General features: G+C 39.5%; 1 protein-coding gene across 1 annotated transcript; it reads left to right on the top strand.

Annotated features, from left to right (window-relative positions):
• The first annotated feature begins 1,111 nt into the window (after positions 1 to 1,111).
• On the top strand, positions 1,112 to 19,226 carry LOC132316801 (interleukin-5 receptor subunit alpha-like). Its single transcript, XM_059815851.1, has 10 exons — positions 1,112 to 1,214; positions 1,571 to 1,725; positions 1,860 to 2,007; positions 2,584 to 2,692; positions 2,778 to 2,965; positions 6,345 to 6,481; positions 10,668 to 10,812; positions 14,758 to 14,845; positions 16,458 to 16,548; positions 19,104 to 19,226. Exons 1-10 carry the CDS (start codon positions 1,112 to 1,114, stop codon positions 19,224 to 19,226), a joined length of 1,287 nt encoding a protein of 428 aa, XP_059671834.1.
• The last annotated feature ends 1,541 nt before the right edge of the window (positions 19,227 to 20,767 follow it).

Here is a 20,767-nt window from a genome sequence, read left to right as displayed (position 1 = left end):
CTTAAAGAGTTTTGTTATGATTTTTCATAGCACTTCATAAACAATGACCTCATAAACATTAAATGACCTCTTGTTCACTGCATTATACCAAAATAGTATTATAAATGAAAGTGTATGTGTATATTTTTTTTTCCGGGTAACCTCATTGCAGGTTTTTTGGATGGGCTTAACATTCACACATTTTCCTCTACGTGACCAATGCCCCTTATTAGTTAATGTATTGTGAACATTTTGATATGGCTCCAGGGGTCCTTTTGCTGATCCCTGGATAACACACATAGAGTGTGTGTGAGGATTTAGTATTGAACACAATAAGAGTCAAGATACATCAGTTAGTTTGTGAGTGAAAGAACCTGAACACAGAGGTGTATTAATTCTGTGGAGAACTGGTAAGGTCCCAGAGGCTGTTTTACATTAAAGCAACCCTTACATGAATAGTCACCCTTCAAACAGCAATTTTGTCTTTTTAAAATGAACTTTGACCAGCGCAAAATCAGTTTTCTCACTGTATCCCAAATTTAGCAAACACCTGATATACTCTTACTGATAGTCACTTTTGCAAATGACAAGATTCATCTCTCCTCAGACAGTTACAGTTCATATCCTCCTAAAGCAGGTACCTAAACCAGGTAACACTAATCACAACCTAGGACTGTTGCTCTAATGCCACTAGAGACTAAATAACTCATACAGTTACAGCTGCTGGGTTTGTATCTAGCCAAAGTTATGTCAGGCGGCTCCTACACAAACTGTCTGCTTCCAGTACCAGTAGTGTCATTCCTGTGGTCTTGCTTTGCAATCTGAGCCGTACTGCCATTCAAAACCAGCTCAGCATGGCACACCTGTCCTCTTTGGCCCTGGCACCCAGTTAAAGAGTGCGCTTGAATACAAACATCCTGGGAAACTGAAGGCACGGATCAAGAAGGCCCATTAAACATATGTCATTTCATATTTACTCTTTATACTTCAGATATCACTTAAATGATTAAGTGACTGTTTCGTATTATTTCACAGATGCAAAATGAAAACTTCATGTTCTAAGTGCTTTTTCAACCAAACTCGGAACTAAAGAGTCTCAGTTTCCGCAGACCTGTGACCCAAAACATTTGCTATGGCGCATGTTACAGTCGTTTCTGTCCTGCTGATATTAAGTTTTTTCCAGTGTAAGACACTATTTTCCACTAGTCTGGCAAGTGGACAACCAGATGCAGTGGGTAAGTAAAATATTAAGTAATAGTTCATCCTACACTAGCCATCCCAGATGTCTAATCTGAACTTGTTGTCAAGGCACTTTCTACAGTCCAAAGAGAGAAAGAGAGACCTGTGCTAGGAGAGGTGTCCAAGAGAGGTAAAAGTGAATCACCCAACATTTTGGGAGATGCAGATAGGTAAACATGAATCTCACTGCTAAAGTCAGTCATATTCAACAGAGGTCAGCAACCACCTGCTCCATGTAAGAACAGAGCTCCTGGGGGAGCTACTGGGTATGCAAGCCTCACTGAGAGCCAAATCCTCCATGTGCACAGGGGCGGGCCCTCTCTTCCTCTATGTAATTTCTTTGTAATTGCAGATGCTCTTGGGCTACATAATGTTCTGTGGATTACCAAGCATGAGTCAAGAGTTATTCTGTCCTGGAACAATAACCTGACAAAAGAAGAAACTGAGAAGTACACTGTGAAGTATATTTTGAGTTATAAATTCTTCAATACCACTCATGAAAGGAAAGTAAGTTGCTCAATGGTTACGCATAGTTTAAAGTGAAATCATGTATTACTTCATTCAGTAGATGAATTTGCATAATCTCCCTTTCAATGCTTAGCACCATCTACTTTCATGCAATTCCTTCTTTCTCCTCTTAGGAAAGACTGCAGGAGAAGAAAAAGATAATACGTCTTCAGTTACATTCTGGTTTTAATGCTAAAGTTAAAACACAACTTTTTGCAAAAGAAACAGAAGACGTAATTAAGGAGAGTGGCTGGACAGAATATACTTACAAGGCACCTCCAGGTCAGCTGTTTCCTACATGTTGTTAAGACATCCAAGCGTTCATGATAATGTTCTGTCTTACTTGGAGACACATAATTTCTGAAAGCTCAGTATTATCTTATGCTACTTTTTTGGTACGTATTTGTTAAGAAGATGACATGTAACACCGTGGAATGTTGCAGAATTATTTCCTTTATTAGACATGTTCAGATTCAGAAAACTCCACCTCTACTGAGCAAGATGTCAGAACGACCCATCCACTCCCTCCGTTTTCCCTAGCAACTCATGTCTCTTGAAGATTGCCTTCTGTATCATCTGGTTTCAGGAAATCTTAAAAGAGCAGAGCTTTTCAACTACTACTCCGGACAATTTTTTTCTTTAGGTGTGTTAGTAAGGCTTTTGGTGGTAGTAGCAGATGTGCCTCTCAGTTGTTATTGTCCAAAAAACCGAAAGACCATTTGTTCTCACCTATCACTTATTCATGCTTCTAGAAATAAGGCTACGTAATGGGTTTGTAAAGGCAACCGTCATGTTGTTTTTAGAAAAATTGTGTAAAGTAAACATCACTCTGTCTTTTTTCCCCTTTCTTTGTTGCAGTATATATTCAGAATCTTTCATGCATCATATATAACATTTCTTTTTTCAATTGCACCTGGCATATTAAAGCAGAAGCTCCTGAAGATATCCAGATCTTTTTTTCATACAGGTAAGGGTCTTGTGCAAAATAAGTATGAAACCAGGTTTTTGTACCTAAGTCCTTGATTTACAAGACTCATCTTTCCTTCTCACAGACACGTAGGAAAAGATTTTGAATGCCAGCAATATATAAAAAATGCAAGGAAGAAAAATATTGGATGCCATATGAAAGAAATATATTTCCAACCATCAAGAAAAATCAATTTAAACATAACTGTAAGAGATCTGAGAAATAATTCAATAGGACTGTCTTATTACAAAGCTTTTATACCTCAGACAATAGGTAAGTATTGTCTATTATTACCTATTATGAAAAGTTCATTTATTGGTTATTATTTCATTTGTCTGGAAAGCAAAAAAAAGAAACAGGAAGGTGTGACAAAGTCAGAATTTCAATTCTAACTTTTTATGCATTCATCTCGCTGGAAATTTTACAAAAGATTAGACAAAATGGATTATTGCTCAAACGTTTTTATTTTTTTCTCTGATGTAATATCATTGTTTATCTATAACTGGCATTTTAAAAAAAATGATAGGCTAGTGTGAGACAATGCAATTTGAAAAGCATTATGCACTTTCTTTTCTCCAATTTTTCTCTTTCCTATCCTTTTCTTTTTCTTTTATAGTGCTGAAGAAAATGTGATTAAAACAAGGAACATAAATAGGCACAAGTCTCATTCATAACTGAATATAAGAATATGAATATTCTCAAACATTAGGAATATTACTATTTATTTATGACACCGTTTTTCAGTTAAAAATACTTTGATGATTATTTTTATTTATCGTCTGTTTTTAGTGATCATATAAAATTATTTTACCTTACTTTTTTGGGAGGTTTAAATTAATCTCATGGGTAAGAAATTCACCTGAGTTTTAGCACAGACTGCAGATTCACATACCTTTTAAACTATGAATATGTTGATCATATTCCAGACCTGTAACACAGGAATCAGTCATAACTCAAGAGATAGCAAAAAAGTAATTCAAAACTATCAAAATCTATTCTGAGTTAGATAACATTTATTCTGTTCTAATACGTTAGAATTATTGGCTTTACCCGAAGATTTACACTGCAATCAGAGCCAGCTATAAGCAAGATGTTCTGTTTTAGCAAAATAAAACATTTTCAAGAAAATCAGATTTTCCTGAAATGACAAAAAAAAAAAAAGGGGGGGGGGGGAACTAATCTGCAGGAAGAGTGTATTAGCTGTTTTCATAATTGACTGGGAAGATGCTTTTGCTTCCAGACTGGCTGCCTGGGTCTAATCCCACCTGCAGACTCCAGAGCTGCCATAGTACACCCAGTACATCCAGTTTCAGGATGAAATGCTTCACAATGCAACAAAAGATTTCACATGATGTTCATTGGTGATGCCTGAACTGCTTTAATTTGCCTGACAACGTCCTGAGGTCTTGCCGAGCCCCACCTCAGCAGTTCCATGCCTTTTTCCACCGCTGTGCTATTCCTGTGGCAACCTTCCCACCAAGGGCCTCCTCAGGGAGCAAAGGGCTGGGGTGGGCAGGAGCGAGCAGGAGGATACGTAGCGGGGAGCAGGCTGTCCCTTCCCTGTGTCTCTCCCCACCCACTTGATCTCCTTCCTCCTGCTCAGAGCAGCCTCCTCTTTGCAGAGGCCAGACTGCCGGCGTTTCCTCCCTGCCCTTCTTCCCTCCCCATCTTAGCCATCTTTAGCCATTAACGGGGTGCACACAAGTCACAGCTGGTTCAGCCAAGAGCTTCCCCTCCTGTCTCAGCACCCAGCACAAACCCTGTTAGCTCACCTTGCCTCTCAAACCCATTGCCGAGCCTTGGTAGGGCACAGCAAAATCTAAGTAAGCTTGCAGGGGACATTGTTCACATTATAATCAGTGGAATTACTCTTGCAAGGCGCCAACATTACCAGGGCTGTCTTCTCCCTTGCGGTTGCACCTTTCTGGTTAAGAAGCATCAAAAAGGCTTGTTCGTATCCGGGCTCCCCTTCTTAAACAGGAAAGCCTCCAGCTGGGCTTTAGCCAGCCTAGCCCTTGCACAGTCCTGGAGGTCCTGGAGGTTGACTGTCCGTCTGCGAGTTACCAGCCTCTGCAATCCAAGCTTCCCTCTAGTAACATGACGTACAGTCTGACAAAACAGGACTCATGCACGCTCTGTCCTGAAGGCAGCCCAAAAATAACTCAGTCCTGGCTGTCTGTGTGTGGGGGCTGAAGAAATTTGCAGATGACAGGTGACAAAAGGGTGAAAAAAAGTTGTTTCCTACTCTTGGTATACTCAAAGAAGGGCAAAGAAGATGCTCTGGGTATAGTATTTCAGAGGTGAAAAATACGTCTTTCCTACTACAGAGACTAAACCAAAAAAAGCTGCTGTTTACTCTCCTCACCTTTCATGGCTCATGGTGTGCCTCCACCCTCAAAGGCAGGTGTTGGTCACTGCCAACAGCTTTGGGGACAAGCAGAGGCGAACAATTTTACATGCCCAATGTAGCCCTGGGAGAAATGTTTTTGCTAACTTTGTGGGATTGTTACTCAAAGAGAAGGGACTTCTCAAGGAGGGGGAGGAAAAAGAGAAGCCAAAAAGGAAACCCCAGTGTGACGTACATGCCCGTGGAGAGACACAGGGTCATGCAGCCACAGCTGCTAGAGCAAGAACAATGGCTTCATGGACTAGTAATCCTGACACTCACCTTCTCTGTCTCTCTGTGTTTTCTCTCCGGCACCACATTGCAGTCACATCAGCCCCAGACCTTACTGTCCCTAGCCACAGAGACTTGCCCTGCATTTCTGCCTCTGCTGGAAGTGGTTTTTTGGAAATCTCCAGCTGTAGTTCCTCCTTTCACAGCAATGCAACAGCAGCTGGAGAGGGCTCAGGGTGCTTCAGTACTCCAGCACACACCTAGGACCTATGCCCTAACACTCATCATGCTAGAAAGCAACTGTAGACTTGCTTATCTAAACCAAAGCCTAAAACCCTGGGAACCTAAATGTCCCTTGCTCCAACCCTGTACCCTATCCCTCTCTGAAAAAAAACATTGCCATGACACTCCTTGCACTCCTGGCAGGAGGAGTATTTTTTGTTTGTTTGTTTACATCTCCTAAGCACATCTTGCTTGCTCTGTAGCAAGTGCCTGCCGGCTCATTTACAAAAGAGATAGAAAGGTTTCTAAAGCACATGTAGAAAACCTCATACATTGTGTAAGACCTGCCAGGAGCTGGTACCCTGCCAGTAACCTCTCAGTGAGAGATGAAGTTCCATTTTTTTCAAAGTTATACTACCAGGCTCATGGACAGAATTGGGGTATCCCACAAGACACAGTGGAAAAGATCTGACACGGCAGAGAGCCTGTAGCAGCTTGGAGGTCTCCTTGACATCCACCTGGAATCTGGAGGGTGAACTCAAAGCCCTGCTCCTCCTGCCCACCCTCACTACCTTCCCTGGAAAGATACATGAAAAAAAACCACCCCTCTCTTTGAGACAGAAATGGATGCTGCTTAGTGAGCAGCACTTTTAAAGAAAATGTGTCACTCGTTGAATGCCTTCCTTGGGTGTGATAAACACCAGATCAGTCAGCTGTGTATTTTAGAGACTAACGCACTGCATTTGTTTTGCATCAGCATAAATATGAGAAAGAGCATGAGGTACAGAAGGTCTCTCTGTGCTCTTTTTTCAGAGAAACTGAACCCGCCCATCAATGTCTCACTTTCCTTTGAAAACGGAAGTATTAAAATTCACTGGAAACCCCCATCTACTATTGGTTCTGCAACTAACACGTGCTTTTTGTATCAAGTGAAAATAACAGATCGTAAGGTAATCAGGTTTTCGGTAATACACTTAATCTGTATAGCATAACTGCCATAAAAACTAGGCATCGAATTTTTACAGAATTTAACAGAATTAAAACTCAAAAAAACTTTAGAGAAATCCTAAGGTCTTTCATAAAGAATCCAACTTTTCTTGTCTTTCTGGTCAAAAATGGAAAATCAACAGTTTTCATGAAGTGTTTCAGAGTCATGCTTGCATCGAGGTGGACTGGTTGTTTTTTTCTTTTCATCTTGAATTTGAATTGTACATAAGCATCACGTGGATTATTGGGTTTTTTGTTATACAAAAAGGGGTATTGATAAAAAAAAAGTTTAGCAGGAACTTTTATAATATTTTTTGAGAAAAAAAATTACATGTTACGGTTGTTATTTCTACATACATCACTAAAAGAATCACCCCTGTTGTTTGCATACATTATATATATTTTAAAATCTTTAATGGTGTATTAGCAGCTTCTCTTAGTCTTACCAGTAAGAAATAGAAGAGTGTTAATAGTTTAGGTTATGCCGTATGGTGACTAAATGCCACCTGGCATTTAAATTACCTGGAAATAAGAGCTGAAAAGTTTTCATGCAGATGAAAGAGTAGAAAGCCAAGCACTTAATTCAGAATATGATAGGTAGGAAATTCAGGTATGTATTGGATGTGAATTGTCTGAATCTTCGGTGTTTTCATTCAACCTGTCTTTGAAGCTGTGTTTTTCTTTAAGAACGTAAAACTTAGCTAACACACACCTCAGTCAGTGCACAGTACTCATAAAAGTACATAAAAGTACAAAAAGTACAAAACCAATAAAAGGCTTATCTAAGCTGGCTGCAAACATTTAAGAGACAATTAAAGCTGAAAGAATGTATGACTAAATTGATATGCATCCACTCTTTGTTAGACACAGTAGAAAGGAGAAGTGCAATGAGGTAGACACATTATTGACCACATAATGTTATCTTCATACATTACAGCAGGGTTTATTAATTCAGGTGCAGTGCTAATACTGCTAGGCAGCTTCCAGAACAGGGCTGGCTCTTCCCACATTCCCTCATTGCAGCACACGGAAAAGGAGCTCAGGTCTATATGTGGACATGCTAAAGTTTCCCAGTCCTCTTTGGGTTTTTCAGGAGGAATGATAAGTAGCCTCCTTCTAGCCACCTATGCAAATAGCTATCATCCCCTTAACCATTCCTAAGTCTAATACTTCAAAACCCCTGCCAGAGACATCCGGGGGCTTGTCCCTGTCCGTTCACAAAGCTCCTGATCACCAAAGGCTGAGAGCAGAGGGAGCAAGGGAGGTTCATGCTGGATCCTTGGTATCCTGTTCAGACACGTGCTGGGGCCCTTCTGATCCTTTCTTGCCCATGCACACAGATTTCCTTCCTGTTTCAAGACTCAGAGCAAGGGAGGCGGAAGCAGGGAGGGCCAGGAGTAGGGGGTCCCTTCCCACTGCAGGGCTGGGATGTGCCCAAGGTGAGCAGGCAGATCCCACAATCCACAGCATTCATGTGGCCACTGCAGCCCCTCTTTCCAGCTTCCTAACACCTTCCGCTCTCTGGAGGGAGATGTCAAATACATAAAATAGTCCAGCATCCTTACTTAAATGGAATAAATCTATTTTATTTTCTTTGTCTTATACAGCTGCTCCTCTTCTTTGTACACATCTGCAGGGTATAAACATAGGAGAGGAAAGCAAAGAAAAATAATTTGGGCATGGACGTGAATAAACACTTACAAGAGTGGAAAATCATGGGGGGGTTTTTTCCCACATATGGGATGGTTTGGGAATACAGAAGCGAGGCAACTGCAATAACAACAAAAAAGACATATAAGGGCACAAGACAAATGAGGAGGCTTTAAGGGAGATTTAGGAAGAATCAGTGTCAAAGTTAGTAACGACTAAAATGGTAGTTACCTAGCCAAGTCGCAAAAAAAAGACTGGGGGGGTGTGTGTGCAAAGTTAAGGAAGAAAACTGCAGTAGTATTACAGGGGATACAGGAGGGAGAAGAATGAAGCAAGCCTGGGATTCTGGTTCCTGGTCAAAGCAAGGTCTTAATTGCTGTCACAGAGACTTAATGAGATGAGGCATTAGGGTGTCCCTAAGCAGGCTTGTAAGTAATTCTTGAAGAAAAGGTAAGAGTATAATGATTAAAATATGCAAATCTATATTTATTTATTCTGAATACCTGAAGAGATGACTTCTTGAATACTTAAGCGCACAAATAATAATACTGCGATACAGAATGATAAAGCTTGAAAACAGGCACTTGAGTCTGCAGGTGACGGGAAGATAGGGAGGGTTAGCACGAACTATGGGAAACAAGATTAGAACTTGAAATGTTGAGTAAGTCTGGAATCAACAAGCCAAAATTCAGTAATAAGGAAAATCCTATGATTAGCTAGTACAGGTCAAAAGCGCCAACACAGAATAAGGGATTAGCACGCAGGCAGCAATGCAGAAGAAAAAAAGGTCTGTGGATTACATTGAACCACAAGCTGAGTCAATCATTCCATGCTATTACACAAAGGTCAAATGTTATTCAAGTATATATGACAGGCATGTCACATGTAAGATGTAGGTTGTGACTAATTCGCCCTTCTAGCTACTGAGTTTCACCTGAAGTTTCAAATTGTGCCTTGGGCACCACCACAAAATATAAATATGTTGAAAACAAATTCAGAGAACATCAGTGTGAGTTATCTAAATGAGCATAAGCTTTGAAAACACTTTTACCGCAGCTTTGAAGACTGAGGGACATGGTCTAGAGTAAAGGAGTGTAACTTGTGTTAACAATCTTCCGGTAAGTAAAAGGTTGTTAATGAGAACATAGGGATCATACTTACCCATGTCAACTTGTGAGTAGGATAAAAAGTGACTGGCTAAATTCAAAGCAAGGAAAACATATGCTAAAAGTAGGAAAAATGCCATAATTCCAAGGAAAGTGTAGCACAGGAACAGATTTCTGAGGCTGCTTGGGGGTGGCTCTGTATAGAGTTAGTGACAATGGATTAGGCAAACATCCTTCACCAATGGTCTGGGTAGATGTGACTGAAAGCTGCTGCACATCAGGATTGCCAGAAGGTGGTCTACGTAATTTTACAAGAAGTCTTTCAGTCCTGCATTTTGGAAATTTCCTATGATGACATAAGCTTATTATTGACTCCTTAGGAAGAAATTTTCAGGCACAGCCTTTGGTTAGCACTTAACCCTCATAGTCACTTGCAGTTTACTTTTGAAAACCCTAGGACTTTCCCCCATTTTTACTTACTTCTGAAAAACATAGCAAGTGAACTTTTGGACCTATTTTTGACATCAGATCTGGAAAGGTCTTAAATAGCATGAAGGGAGGTACACAGCGTCAAATTGACACTGCGCACCGATCAGTATGAGGAGAGCAGGAGGTCACCTTTTCTTAAAGCTGGCCTTATAGTACTACCTCATGCTTTCCTGACACCGAAGATGCACAGATTCTGGGCCCCTCTGTGTCCGAGATGCATACTTTCTACTTCTTTGCAACTTCCTAACATTATTTTTAATTGTTATAAGCAGGAGTTTCCTCTCCTGCTTTTTTTTTGTTCCTTCTTAAATTCTTAGCATTGTTTATTTACAGCGGCTGGCTTCAGTTTTCAGAAGTGATGAATGATTTGGAGATCACTCTGTGTTAAACTCTGACACTCCTTGTATGGGCTTGACCTTGTGAAGTGATGTGCTTTCTTTTATAGGCACAATTAAAAAAGTTTCAAGATAATCACTAAAATAGTGGGCATCCCTCACCACCAGCCAGATGAAAAATGCAAGCTTTTATACTGCCAGACAACCAAGTATAGCACACTATCCACACCAAAACCTTGAAACTTGCAGTTTCATAGTTATTGTATTCATCCTACACTTAGTGTGATAAAAAATGAAAGGGGAATCAAGGTTTTCAAATTCTTAATGTCCTACTATAACTGATACCTCCTTCCACCTTATCAGTTCTAGGCTCTCCTTCATTTTCAGTCCCGAGTTTTAACATATGCCAGGTAAGAATCAGATTGTGTCTGGACATAAACACTTGTTCTGAAAATCTCTTCCTACTAGGTTTGAGATGTAAATAATAGTATTTGACATCCCTAGATTCATATCGGTTTGAACTGCAATGTGAAATCACCTAAATTAACCCCTTAAACCTATTTTGATAGACTGTAGATGTCACTGAAGATAAATATGAGTACCCATTTCATAAGCCAGCAAACAAATGTGCAGCACAAGTGAGGGTAAAGAAAGAGAGATGCATAAGAAACAAGATTTGGAGTGAATGGAGCGAACCAGTGTTTATTCATGATGGTAAGTTATCATGTATTTACCATTCATGACTCTTATAATTAGATATGTTATTACTGTTCAACCTATTTACTTCATTACTACATCCATTCTTCTCCTGGCTGTATTATTGCACTTTAGCAGTACCTAGAGGTCCATGTCACGCACCAGGCTCACACAGCTCTAGGTGCTGAAGGGAAAGGCAGTCCTTGGTCAAATGAGTTGTACTTCCTTGGTCCTAAGGCAGTCTAGCACAGGGCTGTTCTCCTGAGGTAAGTTACATCCGACTCTTGACAGCCTTTAGAAAATAAAAATGGTCAGCAGCCAAAAAGCTCACAACAGCCCCCTGCTTGCCCTGAAATGGACAGCCCAAGTATCTCTACAGATGCTTTCAGCTGGAGTTAGTAAGCCAGGAAACCTATAAAAGTCATAATATTCATCAAATCACATAGTCCTTAAGGACTAAGTCTAACATTTCTTTTACTACACCAGCAGAATAATTTCTTACCTGATAGAAGCAGGAAATTGTTTCACTCTCATTTAAATATATGTGCTCTGGATCCTACAGCTCACTTCAGCACAAATTAAACAATAACCTTGTAATACTTTTCCTTCACCTCCTATGACTAGATTTTAACATTCATGTGCTAACAAGGGAAACTTGTGCTTTCTTTCTGTGATGAGAAAAATGCCTCCACATGCAGCATCTTCTTGATGTCAGGTTAGGCAAAGGGGAAATATCATAATGGAGTGGTACTCTATATTTATGGACAGAAACTGGTGCACAGACTTGTCTCTGTACGTTGATATGCAAAAAGAAAGTACAAAACAAGATAAATATCTTTATTTAATGCAACAGACTCTTTGTTTTGGAATATGTCTTTTTGATCTATTGAGCTTCAAGCACGTATTTATCTGAAGACACAGGAAATACAAGGCCAGACATTATTATTTTTGCAGTGGATTGAATTCAGTTAAATTAAATTCAGTTATGGGGTTTATAGGATGTTGCCTGCCTACTCTAGCAGCTGCCTCACCACATCCCACTGTTCTGCTGGCATCTCTCAGCTGCTGCCTTTGTTGGCCCAGATTCATTCATTTCATTTCAAAAGCATTTCACTTGTGAAATGCTTGGAGAGAGAAATGTAGTTGCTCCACATGCTCACTGTGGTGAAGGAGAGAACATGTTTTAGCCCATCAGAGATTTGAACTGCCCTTTGGAGATGCTTCTTTCTTCTCACTGAAGACAGAGAGAGCCGAGGACAGTAGCATGGCCAGCCGAGGGGTCTGCTTCTTGTCAGGGCAGACACATCTGATGTGTGGATGGCGGAGGGAGGGGAAATTAGAAGGGCTTTTCCTGGGGGGGTGGGGGTGTAGGTTTACTCCCTCCCTGCCAGCCCTTCACCAGAAGAAGGAAATGGAGTTGAACAGTCACCCGTCCTGGTTCCAGACTACCAAACCTTGCTCTCAGCAGCTGCAACTCTCCTTCAACTGTTTTCAACACTGCTGCTGTCCCAGCTTCTTTGTTGAGGCTGAACAATGACAGCATGTTTCTTCTACTTCAGAAAAGTTTGTGGTAGACAAGGCTGCCATTGTGTATAAGCTGCCATACCTCTATGTGTTCAGTGCAGCATGTTGATTTACCCCTTGAGCATACTGCACATATGCACAAGTTCATGTAATGTGGCAATTTCCCTTCTTCCTTCCTGTACTCGGAGAGGATCGGTGGCTTTTAGAATACTAATCTATGAATATATTACATCAAGGGATCACATGCTCAGGCAAACCCTTTTAAACATCTCCTTTGATGCCTAGAGAAAGTTTTCTGCCCATTTTGTTTTGGGAACATGTCTAAGTGGACATTATGAAGTGCATTTTAATATTGCCTAGATTAAAAAACCTCTGATATTAGTAGTATCGCTTATGGTAACTCCAGGAAAGTCAGGTATCTAATTTCATAGACACAACAAATTGAAAAAATTGAATCTTTCTGTGGAGTAACTTGAAAGGAAAAACATCCATACAGTATTTTTATTTTGGAATGTATCAATTTTTCTGCTGAAAGCCTTGAAGGAGTGTGCAATGACCTGCTTTTTGCTTGTTTCTACATGACATTCCAATTTTTCACCTAGGAAATATGCTACATTTCTTTAAGAACGCGTTTTTAACAGGCATTTCAGCTTCCATTTAAAAAAGCCGAAACATCAAAATGAAATAACATAATTCAAAACATAACTAAAATATTTGTTCTGAAATGTTCCTTTGACATGAAAAGAATTTGTTAATTTTCTCATGGGAAACACACTCATTTTCCATTGGAATTAGCATATGCCCTTGAAAAAACCCCACAGTTTAAACTGAACTTAGCTATTTAGTATAGTAACTTTCTGCTAAAAAAGAAACGTTTGATCAGCTTTATTCAGATATAGAAACTTGAAATAATTGGTCTAATTTTTAGAGCTGCTGAGCATTCATGGATCACTTTGAAGTTAGTAGTAATTCAGAGGTGTTCTGCATTTTTGCAAACCAAGCCACTTGTTACGGTTTCAAAGTACTGTTATTTGTGACTAAGTCTAAGCATTTGCATCTGGAAAAAACCCACCATAAAATGGTCTACCTAAAAGAACATATGTGCTTCTTTTTCTTCCTCCTTTCCAAAATGCATGAGGTAAGAAAGCAAGAAAATGAAACCTCTTTGTGGTTTGGCTGATGTAAAGACCACTGTTTCCTCTTCTCTTGGGCGTGTACGTGATACAGGGCTAGCAGAATGATGCAGAACAATTACCTCAAACAAAATAATTTCTACTACATAGTCCACAGATTGTTTAGAATATATTTTCTGAGCCCTCATCGCAAAAGACAAGAAGGGAAAACCTCCCTTTTCACCTTAAAGTGAATAAAGAATAGTTTTGTATTTCAGTAGTAGATAAAGGTTATTCTTATGCACAGTTCTGCCCAGAGGTTTGTGAGTTTTTTCTTGGTTTTATATAAAATTTGTGGAAATTCATAATATCCTTGGTTTAAACTACAGATGGGTTCAAACTAGGGACTTCTGTACAATTCTTTTGTTCTTTGAATTTGATCTAGATTCATCCTAAAACGACTGTGACTGGCCTTGGACTATTAACATTTTAAGAGCTGTTCCTGCCTGGTTTTCCTCAAAGTACTTAGTTCAAAGCAGTCCAAACTAGTTCTGGTTCTAAGGCTAGGTATTAAACAAAAACTAAAATTTGCCAAAAATACATTTTTGAATGAACAAAAAACATTGCTTTTTGGTATTTGGGGTATTTTGGAGAAAGGAATGCAAGGTACAGAGCAGTAGTATTTGTTGGACAGTATAAACATGTATTGCTGGCATTTCTTTAAGACTATGCCTAGCAGGCTTAAAAAAGGTAAATATAATGAAAACCAAATGTTGCTTCTTGAGTCAAAGCGAATATTTTGTTTGACAAAAAGCTTTTATTTTCATTTTGCCTTAAACCAGTTACAGCTGTGAAGGGGTGAGGAGGCAGTGGCAGGGGAGTCACGGTGTGTGGAGATGGGAGGTGGCAACAGCAGGAATCCAGAAACAGCTGGGGCTGCAACAGGAGTGTCAATAGCGGACGGACAGAGGGTTTGCTATCCAGAGGAATCAAGGCTGGATGGAAGTATCCAGTGGCAGGACAGGCCATGCCCAGCATGTGAGAGCAGAAATCCAGGGAAAGGCGGGGATGGAGTCTACCGGAGCAGAAGAAGCTGGGGGAAGTGCTGAATCGAGGCAGCAGCAAGGCGGAGAGCTCAAAGGAGGAGGGAGGAACAGGGCTGAAGTCAGAAGCCCCTGTTTCTCCTGAAAAAGCTCCAGGAAATGTTTCTTTAAATCTGTGGCAGTTCAGGAATAATGCAATATTTATGAGTCAATTATGTAATTCATCCATTTATGAACTACCCTTTCCCACATTATTAACATTACCTTTCCCTCTTCTTTTTAAGAAGAAACAGTGGACTTCATGCTGCTAAGCCTCACGTTGTTTTGTCTCCTGATCTTCCTTGGAGGTTTGCTGATATGTGTGTGTAGAAGGTAGTGTATGTTTCTGGAAGGCAGCATAAATTTCTGGTGGAAGAGAGGTCAGGGTGAGGGTAAAAAAACTACACAATGGATTAAAATAAAAAAAAATTAAATTAAAATTAAAAATTAAAAACAAAATCAAACACAGATCTTCTCAGATAAATCATATTTACAAGAAGCAGTTAATTGTGCATTTCCCAGTATTGTTCTAACAAAGAAGTGCTAGGTGTTAAGACCTAGTGTAAGATACTGAGCCCTGTCACTGTCATCTCACAGCTCCCATCACAGTCCCTGGACCTCCAGTCTCACACACAACTCTCAGATGTCTTTCTGCCACTATAAATGACATTTTTTCATCTTACTCTGACTGCTGCCTCTCTACCCTCAGTGTGACCTTGCCCCATGCTTTTGCAGGCTCTGCATTCAGGGCCATCAGCGTTAATCATGCCAAAGATGAACTGCCTTTGCCACATCATTGCCCAATTTCATTTCACAATCCATGGGTTTATGCTCCAACAGCAGTCTTTTACCCTAAGCTGGAGAGTTTACAAGAAATAAATAAAAAAGGAAGGTCAGGCTGATGGAAGGAATTTGCTTTGCTGTACTACTAGTACAACAAAGTAACAGTAGTGGTTCTACACCCACCAAAATTAATGCAGCCAGCTGCCTCCACATCACTACTTTTCTGCCTGGCTACATAGTTTTCCTATTGACATGGCAGAGAAGGCTTTCTTGAACTGAAAATCAAACTTGTTCAGGATAGAATGGTAACTCAAGATGCCTTAATATTTGGAAGGTGCAGTATGTAAATTGAACCTCTGTTAAAAGTAATTGATAATTTAATTAATGAGTAAATATAATTCCTGATTATGATAAAAGAAGTTATCATGTGCTCTATCTTCTTTCAGTAAACAAAGACTCAAGGAACTATAGATATGAAAGAGCTACTATAAAAATACAGAATAGAAAGTTTCCCCTGCGGCAAACAAAATATGTAATTGAAAGCTATCTGCATCTAAACATAAAACAATATTCTGGTCAAATAATGAGGACTGACTCTGGCCTCAAGAGAGCAATTCAGCTGGTAGATCTTTTCGGTGGAAAATTTACATAGTACTCAAAACGAACAGATAATCCTTTGTGATGAAACGAAATGTTTTCATGATTCTTTGCAGACACCACTCACTCTCAAACCTGAATTCTGCTAGACCTCAGCAAATTAGTTAAAAGATGTTTCCAATGCTATGCCTGCTCCCTGTCATCCGATGTTTCTCTCTTTGATTATTGCACTTTATAGGTAATACTTTTAATTATGAAAAGAAAATGTAGGAGTAATTTTTTAGCTATAGACATAGTAGCATGCCACCAGCTCTCACTTTGCTTGGAAATCATATGTTTGTGCATATCCATACAGGTCTTAAATCTCTAGCAGGCTAAAAACCAGTCAGGAAGAAGAAGAGCTGGGAAAAATATTGAGAAAAATATCTGCAGTGAAACGAAAAAGGGTAGAATTGCTTTGGAAACGGTAGATGTCTGCCTAAGTGGTGTTATCTATTACAAAGCATTATTGACTGATCTGTTCCAGCAGACATTTAAGTCGTGTGTCTGTGTCACTCTCTTGTAGGTATAGATGTCTGGAAGTTATAACCATGCCTGTTCCACATCCTTCAGATAATATCAAAACTTGGTTAGCTGCAGATGAGACTCACCACCAGGTAGAGTGTGCCTGTCTTTTTTCTCACTACATTGACATGTATGATATTACTTGCAATCAGAATGGTGCAACATTACATTTAGAGCAGGAGTAATTTTTAAGAAAAACTGGGAAAAAGGCATGCACAATGTTTGTAGTGAAGCCAGAAGAGAACAGAAAGCTTGTGGAGGTTACAGGACAATGATCTCAGTAGACAAGAGGGAGAAAGTCCTCAGGGGAGTGTTCTCTCAAGTGTGCCTCAAAGTGTTTCAGCATATCCACACTCAACGGGCCAACATTTTAAGGAGTGGTCACCCTGCCTCCCTGCAGAATAGTCAGTTATGGGATATTACATGTATAAGCATGTGGGCAAGTTATAAAAGGGGAAGTATTTGTGGAGATCTGCAAGTCATTGGCTATGTTGTAGTAAATGTGCATATTCTTATGGCAAATAAGAGGAGGCTCCACCATGCACGCAACATAACCTACCCCAACTGTGCACCTGCTACGGGATAAAACCATGTACTGAGGTGTTTACTTTGGAAGAGCTGCTGTGCTGTAAGTTCAGATGCTAGTTTATCTCATGGCAAATTACAAGTCTTTAGCTGACTGGGCAAAACAGAAGATAAATATTTGCAATATTTGTGTGTCTATCATTAATGGAGCTCCTTGGCTAGCACATTCAATGCTTCTCATCACTGTCTGTCATTGTGTGAGTTAGAGGAAAAAATGTGCTAGTCACGTAGTGGTCTAGATCCCTATAACAGAGTGAACTGTGCTCTAGGAGGCATGATAAGATTGCCTCTTACCTGGTTCTCCTGCAACACATAATGAGAAGGTGTAGGTGTGCCCAAACTATGTTCTTTTGGGGGAAACATCATTGAAATAGAAAACTGTAATGAGGATTTTCTCTGTCCTACGTACTCAAAACATTTGTTCAGAGCCTCTGCAGGATTTCTATTAATTTTACTCTGTCCTATTTTATTATTGCACTTACACTGCAATATCGAAATGTCTTCTAGTAGTGCATTCAGCAATGTAACTAACAATTACCAATGTGAGCTGTTATGCCATCTTCTCTCCCAGGGGAAAAATGTATGCCTTCCAATATTGTGGGGGTTTTTTGTATAAATATACCTACATGATTGCAAACTCTGACATGGACCATCTCAAGTCATGAATCACAATTAGAATTGTGAGGCAAAAGGTGTGGGTTTTCTTCTTTTGTTTTATTTTACCTTACCTTCTCAAAGACAAATTTATGGAAAAACTGATGTGCATATGCTATATAACCATATTAAAAATTACAAGATTGAAGTGTTTTGAATGTGCACCTGGAGTTCATTCCACAAGCCTTCGGCTGTCTCCCAAGAGCAGTCTGTGCTCCTCTTCCTCTTTACAGTCATCTTCTCAGGAAAGAAAAGCCCAAGAACTCCAGAACTGGACTGATGCCAAGTCTTTTATTCTCAAGATTCAAAGTCATATCTGTGACACTTCTGGCCAAAATTATTTGACCAAATTTGACCCAAAAGGTGCCACATTCACCACCTTTTCTGTGCAAAAACTCCTTTGGCGCCCTTTTCACCAGTAATGGTGTGCAAATTAACTAATAGTATCCCTTGTGGCCATCACATACGGACTGGCAGAATGTAAAGATAAAATCATCACCATCAAATTTCTATTCTGTATCTCCCTCTACCCTAGAACTGCGTTCACTGCTATTTAGGGGTCTTTGTATTCAATATATAAATAAAAAATTACAGCAATCAATGATCACCACAAAAAATATATATTTAATATTAGTAACACAGAAAGAAGAGATTTCTGTCCCCAAACTGTTACAAACTGTTACACTGGAATAAGCTCCCCAGGGAAGTGGTGGAGTCACCATCACTGGAGGTGTTCAAGGAACATGTGGACGAGGCATTGTGGGACATGGTTTAATGGGCATGGTGGTGTTAGTTGATGGTTGGACTTGATGATCTTACAGGTCTTTTCCAACCTTAGTGATTCTGTGATTCTGCGATTCTGTGAAACACTGAATACACCTTTAACAGGAAGACCTCAGCATAGCTGTGTAATTACTGTCTAGATGATTACAAGAAGTGGCTGAGATGACTGTTGATGGCACTTCTAGGAAAGATAAATTGAATAAAACATATGGAACATATCAGTATCTCAAATATTGCTGACACCTGAAATAGCAAAGACATTAGCTTTGGACATACTGTAAGGGTTAAGACGACTGTGGAGAATGGTGCTGAGATAATCTGTTTTATCCAACAAATAAATACAACCCCTGAAAGCTAGACTGTGACTTTGACATAAACCTTAGGTACGTAGTCATATCATCCTGGAGGGTGACAAGCAACAAAATTAGGGCTCAGAACAACAAAGCAAATTTTCCTGTGAGTAACTTTTAGATTGAAAGAGTAACTCATATGATGTTACATGGCAGAGTAAGCAATCCGTACTAATCCCAGATACACAAAATAAGTAGCATGTTTGTAAAAACATTCAGAATTTGTAATACCATTGAATGCAGATGTTGTGCATAATGTAATTTTTATCCAACAGCAACAAATATCAATGCAAATGGAGATGCACTCAGAGGTTACTATGAGAATACCAGAAGAGAACGGAGACGAGAACATTCAACAACAGAAATGTTTGAAGGAATCGGGATTAGAAGACCTGTAGGGACGATACGCTTTTTTTATATGCATGCAAGAGTTACCTTTCTGTGAGGTGGACAATATTCTAACAGATCTAAGAACGGCTGATGCTGGATTTTGTTTGAGCCCAATAATTTGAAGTATTTTGAGCTCTGACATTGTACAACTCTCAAAATGAGTTTTGGATCACAAATGCAAAGCAGTACCTTGCAGTTTGTCTCTAACTACTACTGATCTTCAGCCTAGTAAAATTACAGCACCTCAGACAATATGATCTAATATTGAGGTCCACTTGGCTTAAAATGGAATCAGTTAGTGTTTCATAATGCTGCAATAGCTTCCAAGTACTGTCTGATAGATCAATGCCTTTGAAGACTGGCTGTTCTTACAAATCTCATACTAGCTATTCAACATCCGATTGATCATGAGAAATGGTGGAAACAATGAATGTTCCTGGAAACAGCAGCAGAAGTTCACAAGGGTTCTCTAAAGCTCCAAAAAAAATCACTTTCTGAGACACTGCATTGTGTAAGGAGACATCAACCAGAAAGAAGAGTCATGTGTGAAGACATAAGGTCTTTTCATGTGATGGACTTATTCCTTTGCAGTTAGTAGAAGGAGAAAACTTCAGACAAGGTAAAAAACCCAACATTTTCGGCTGTATTGTGATTGTTTAAAAAAGGATAACTCAGAGAAGTTAAAGTTCAGAACTGACCAAATATTGTTATTTATTTTTTTCTGTCCTTTTAAAGAAATCTTTCTTTCTGTTTCCATGAGGTGGTGAGCCATGCCAGTTTATTTTGAGGTACACAACCAGGGCAGACTGTTTTAACTCTTAGTTGAGACAGTATTTATTTGACTACAAAAGAAGGAATATAGGGCCTTGATTTTGCAAGTAAGAAGTTTCTGTAGACTTTTTTTGTGGGCAGAAAATACAAATAAATGATGGACCTAATTTTCTGGAAGGCTTGGAAGCTACCTAAAAATTTCTTGCTTTCATTTCTGGTAAAATTTCTCCATGTTCAAAATAATATTGGCTGAAGGAAATATTTGATTACACTTGAAATAACATCTTTTGTATTATTTTAGGGGACAATATAAAACTTTTGTTTGTGCTTTTTTGAAACATTCAGTTTATAAGATACACTTTTGTGCAGAGTTTCGATTCAACTGAACATGCTTTTTTGGTAAAATGTCTCCCTCACCACAGTGGAGAAGACTGCACTCTTTCTCCTTTAATAGTAAGAATGGTTGGTAACATCTCAAGAGACCAAGCTGGAATTGTCCAAACAACAAAAGGAATATCACTGACTTTGTTTGCCAGAAGATAAAGTTCATGACCTCAGGAAAAAACAATGAACTTTTTACTAGGTAGTGTTACCTTTCCTGTTGCATTGCATTTTTTACAGAAGGTAAGGGTGGCCTTACCTTTGAACATCAGTGCTCTTCCCCCTGTACCTGTCAGCCTGATGCCTACGCAAATCCTCAGGGAGAAAATTGATTCTGAATCAAGTTTCAGTAATGACAATTCCTGTAACATCTCCTTCTCCGTCTTGAGTACAGATG

Source organism: Gavia stellata, chromosome 1, assembly GCF_030936135.1.
Source record: "Gavia stellata isolate bGavSte3 chromosome 1, bGavSte3.hap2, whole genome shotgun sequence".
Classification (NCBI taxonomy): domain Eukaryota; kingdom Metazoa; phylum Chordata; class Aves; order Gaviiformes; family Gaviidae; genus Gavia; species Gavia stellata.
This window is presented reverse-complemented; position numbering and strand designations above follow the sequence as displayed.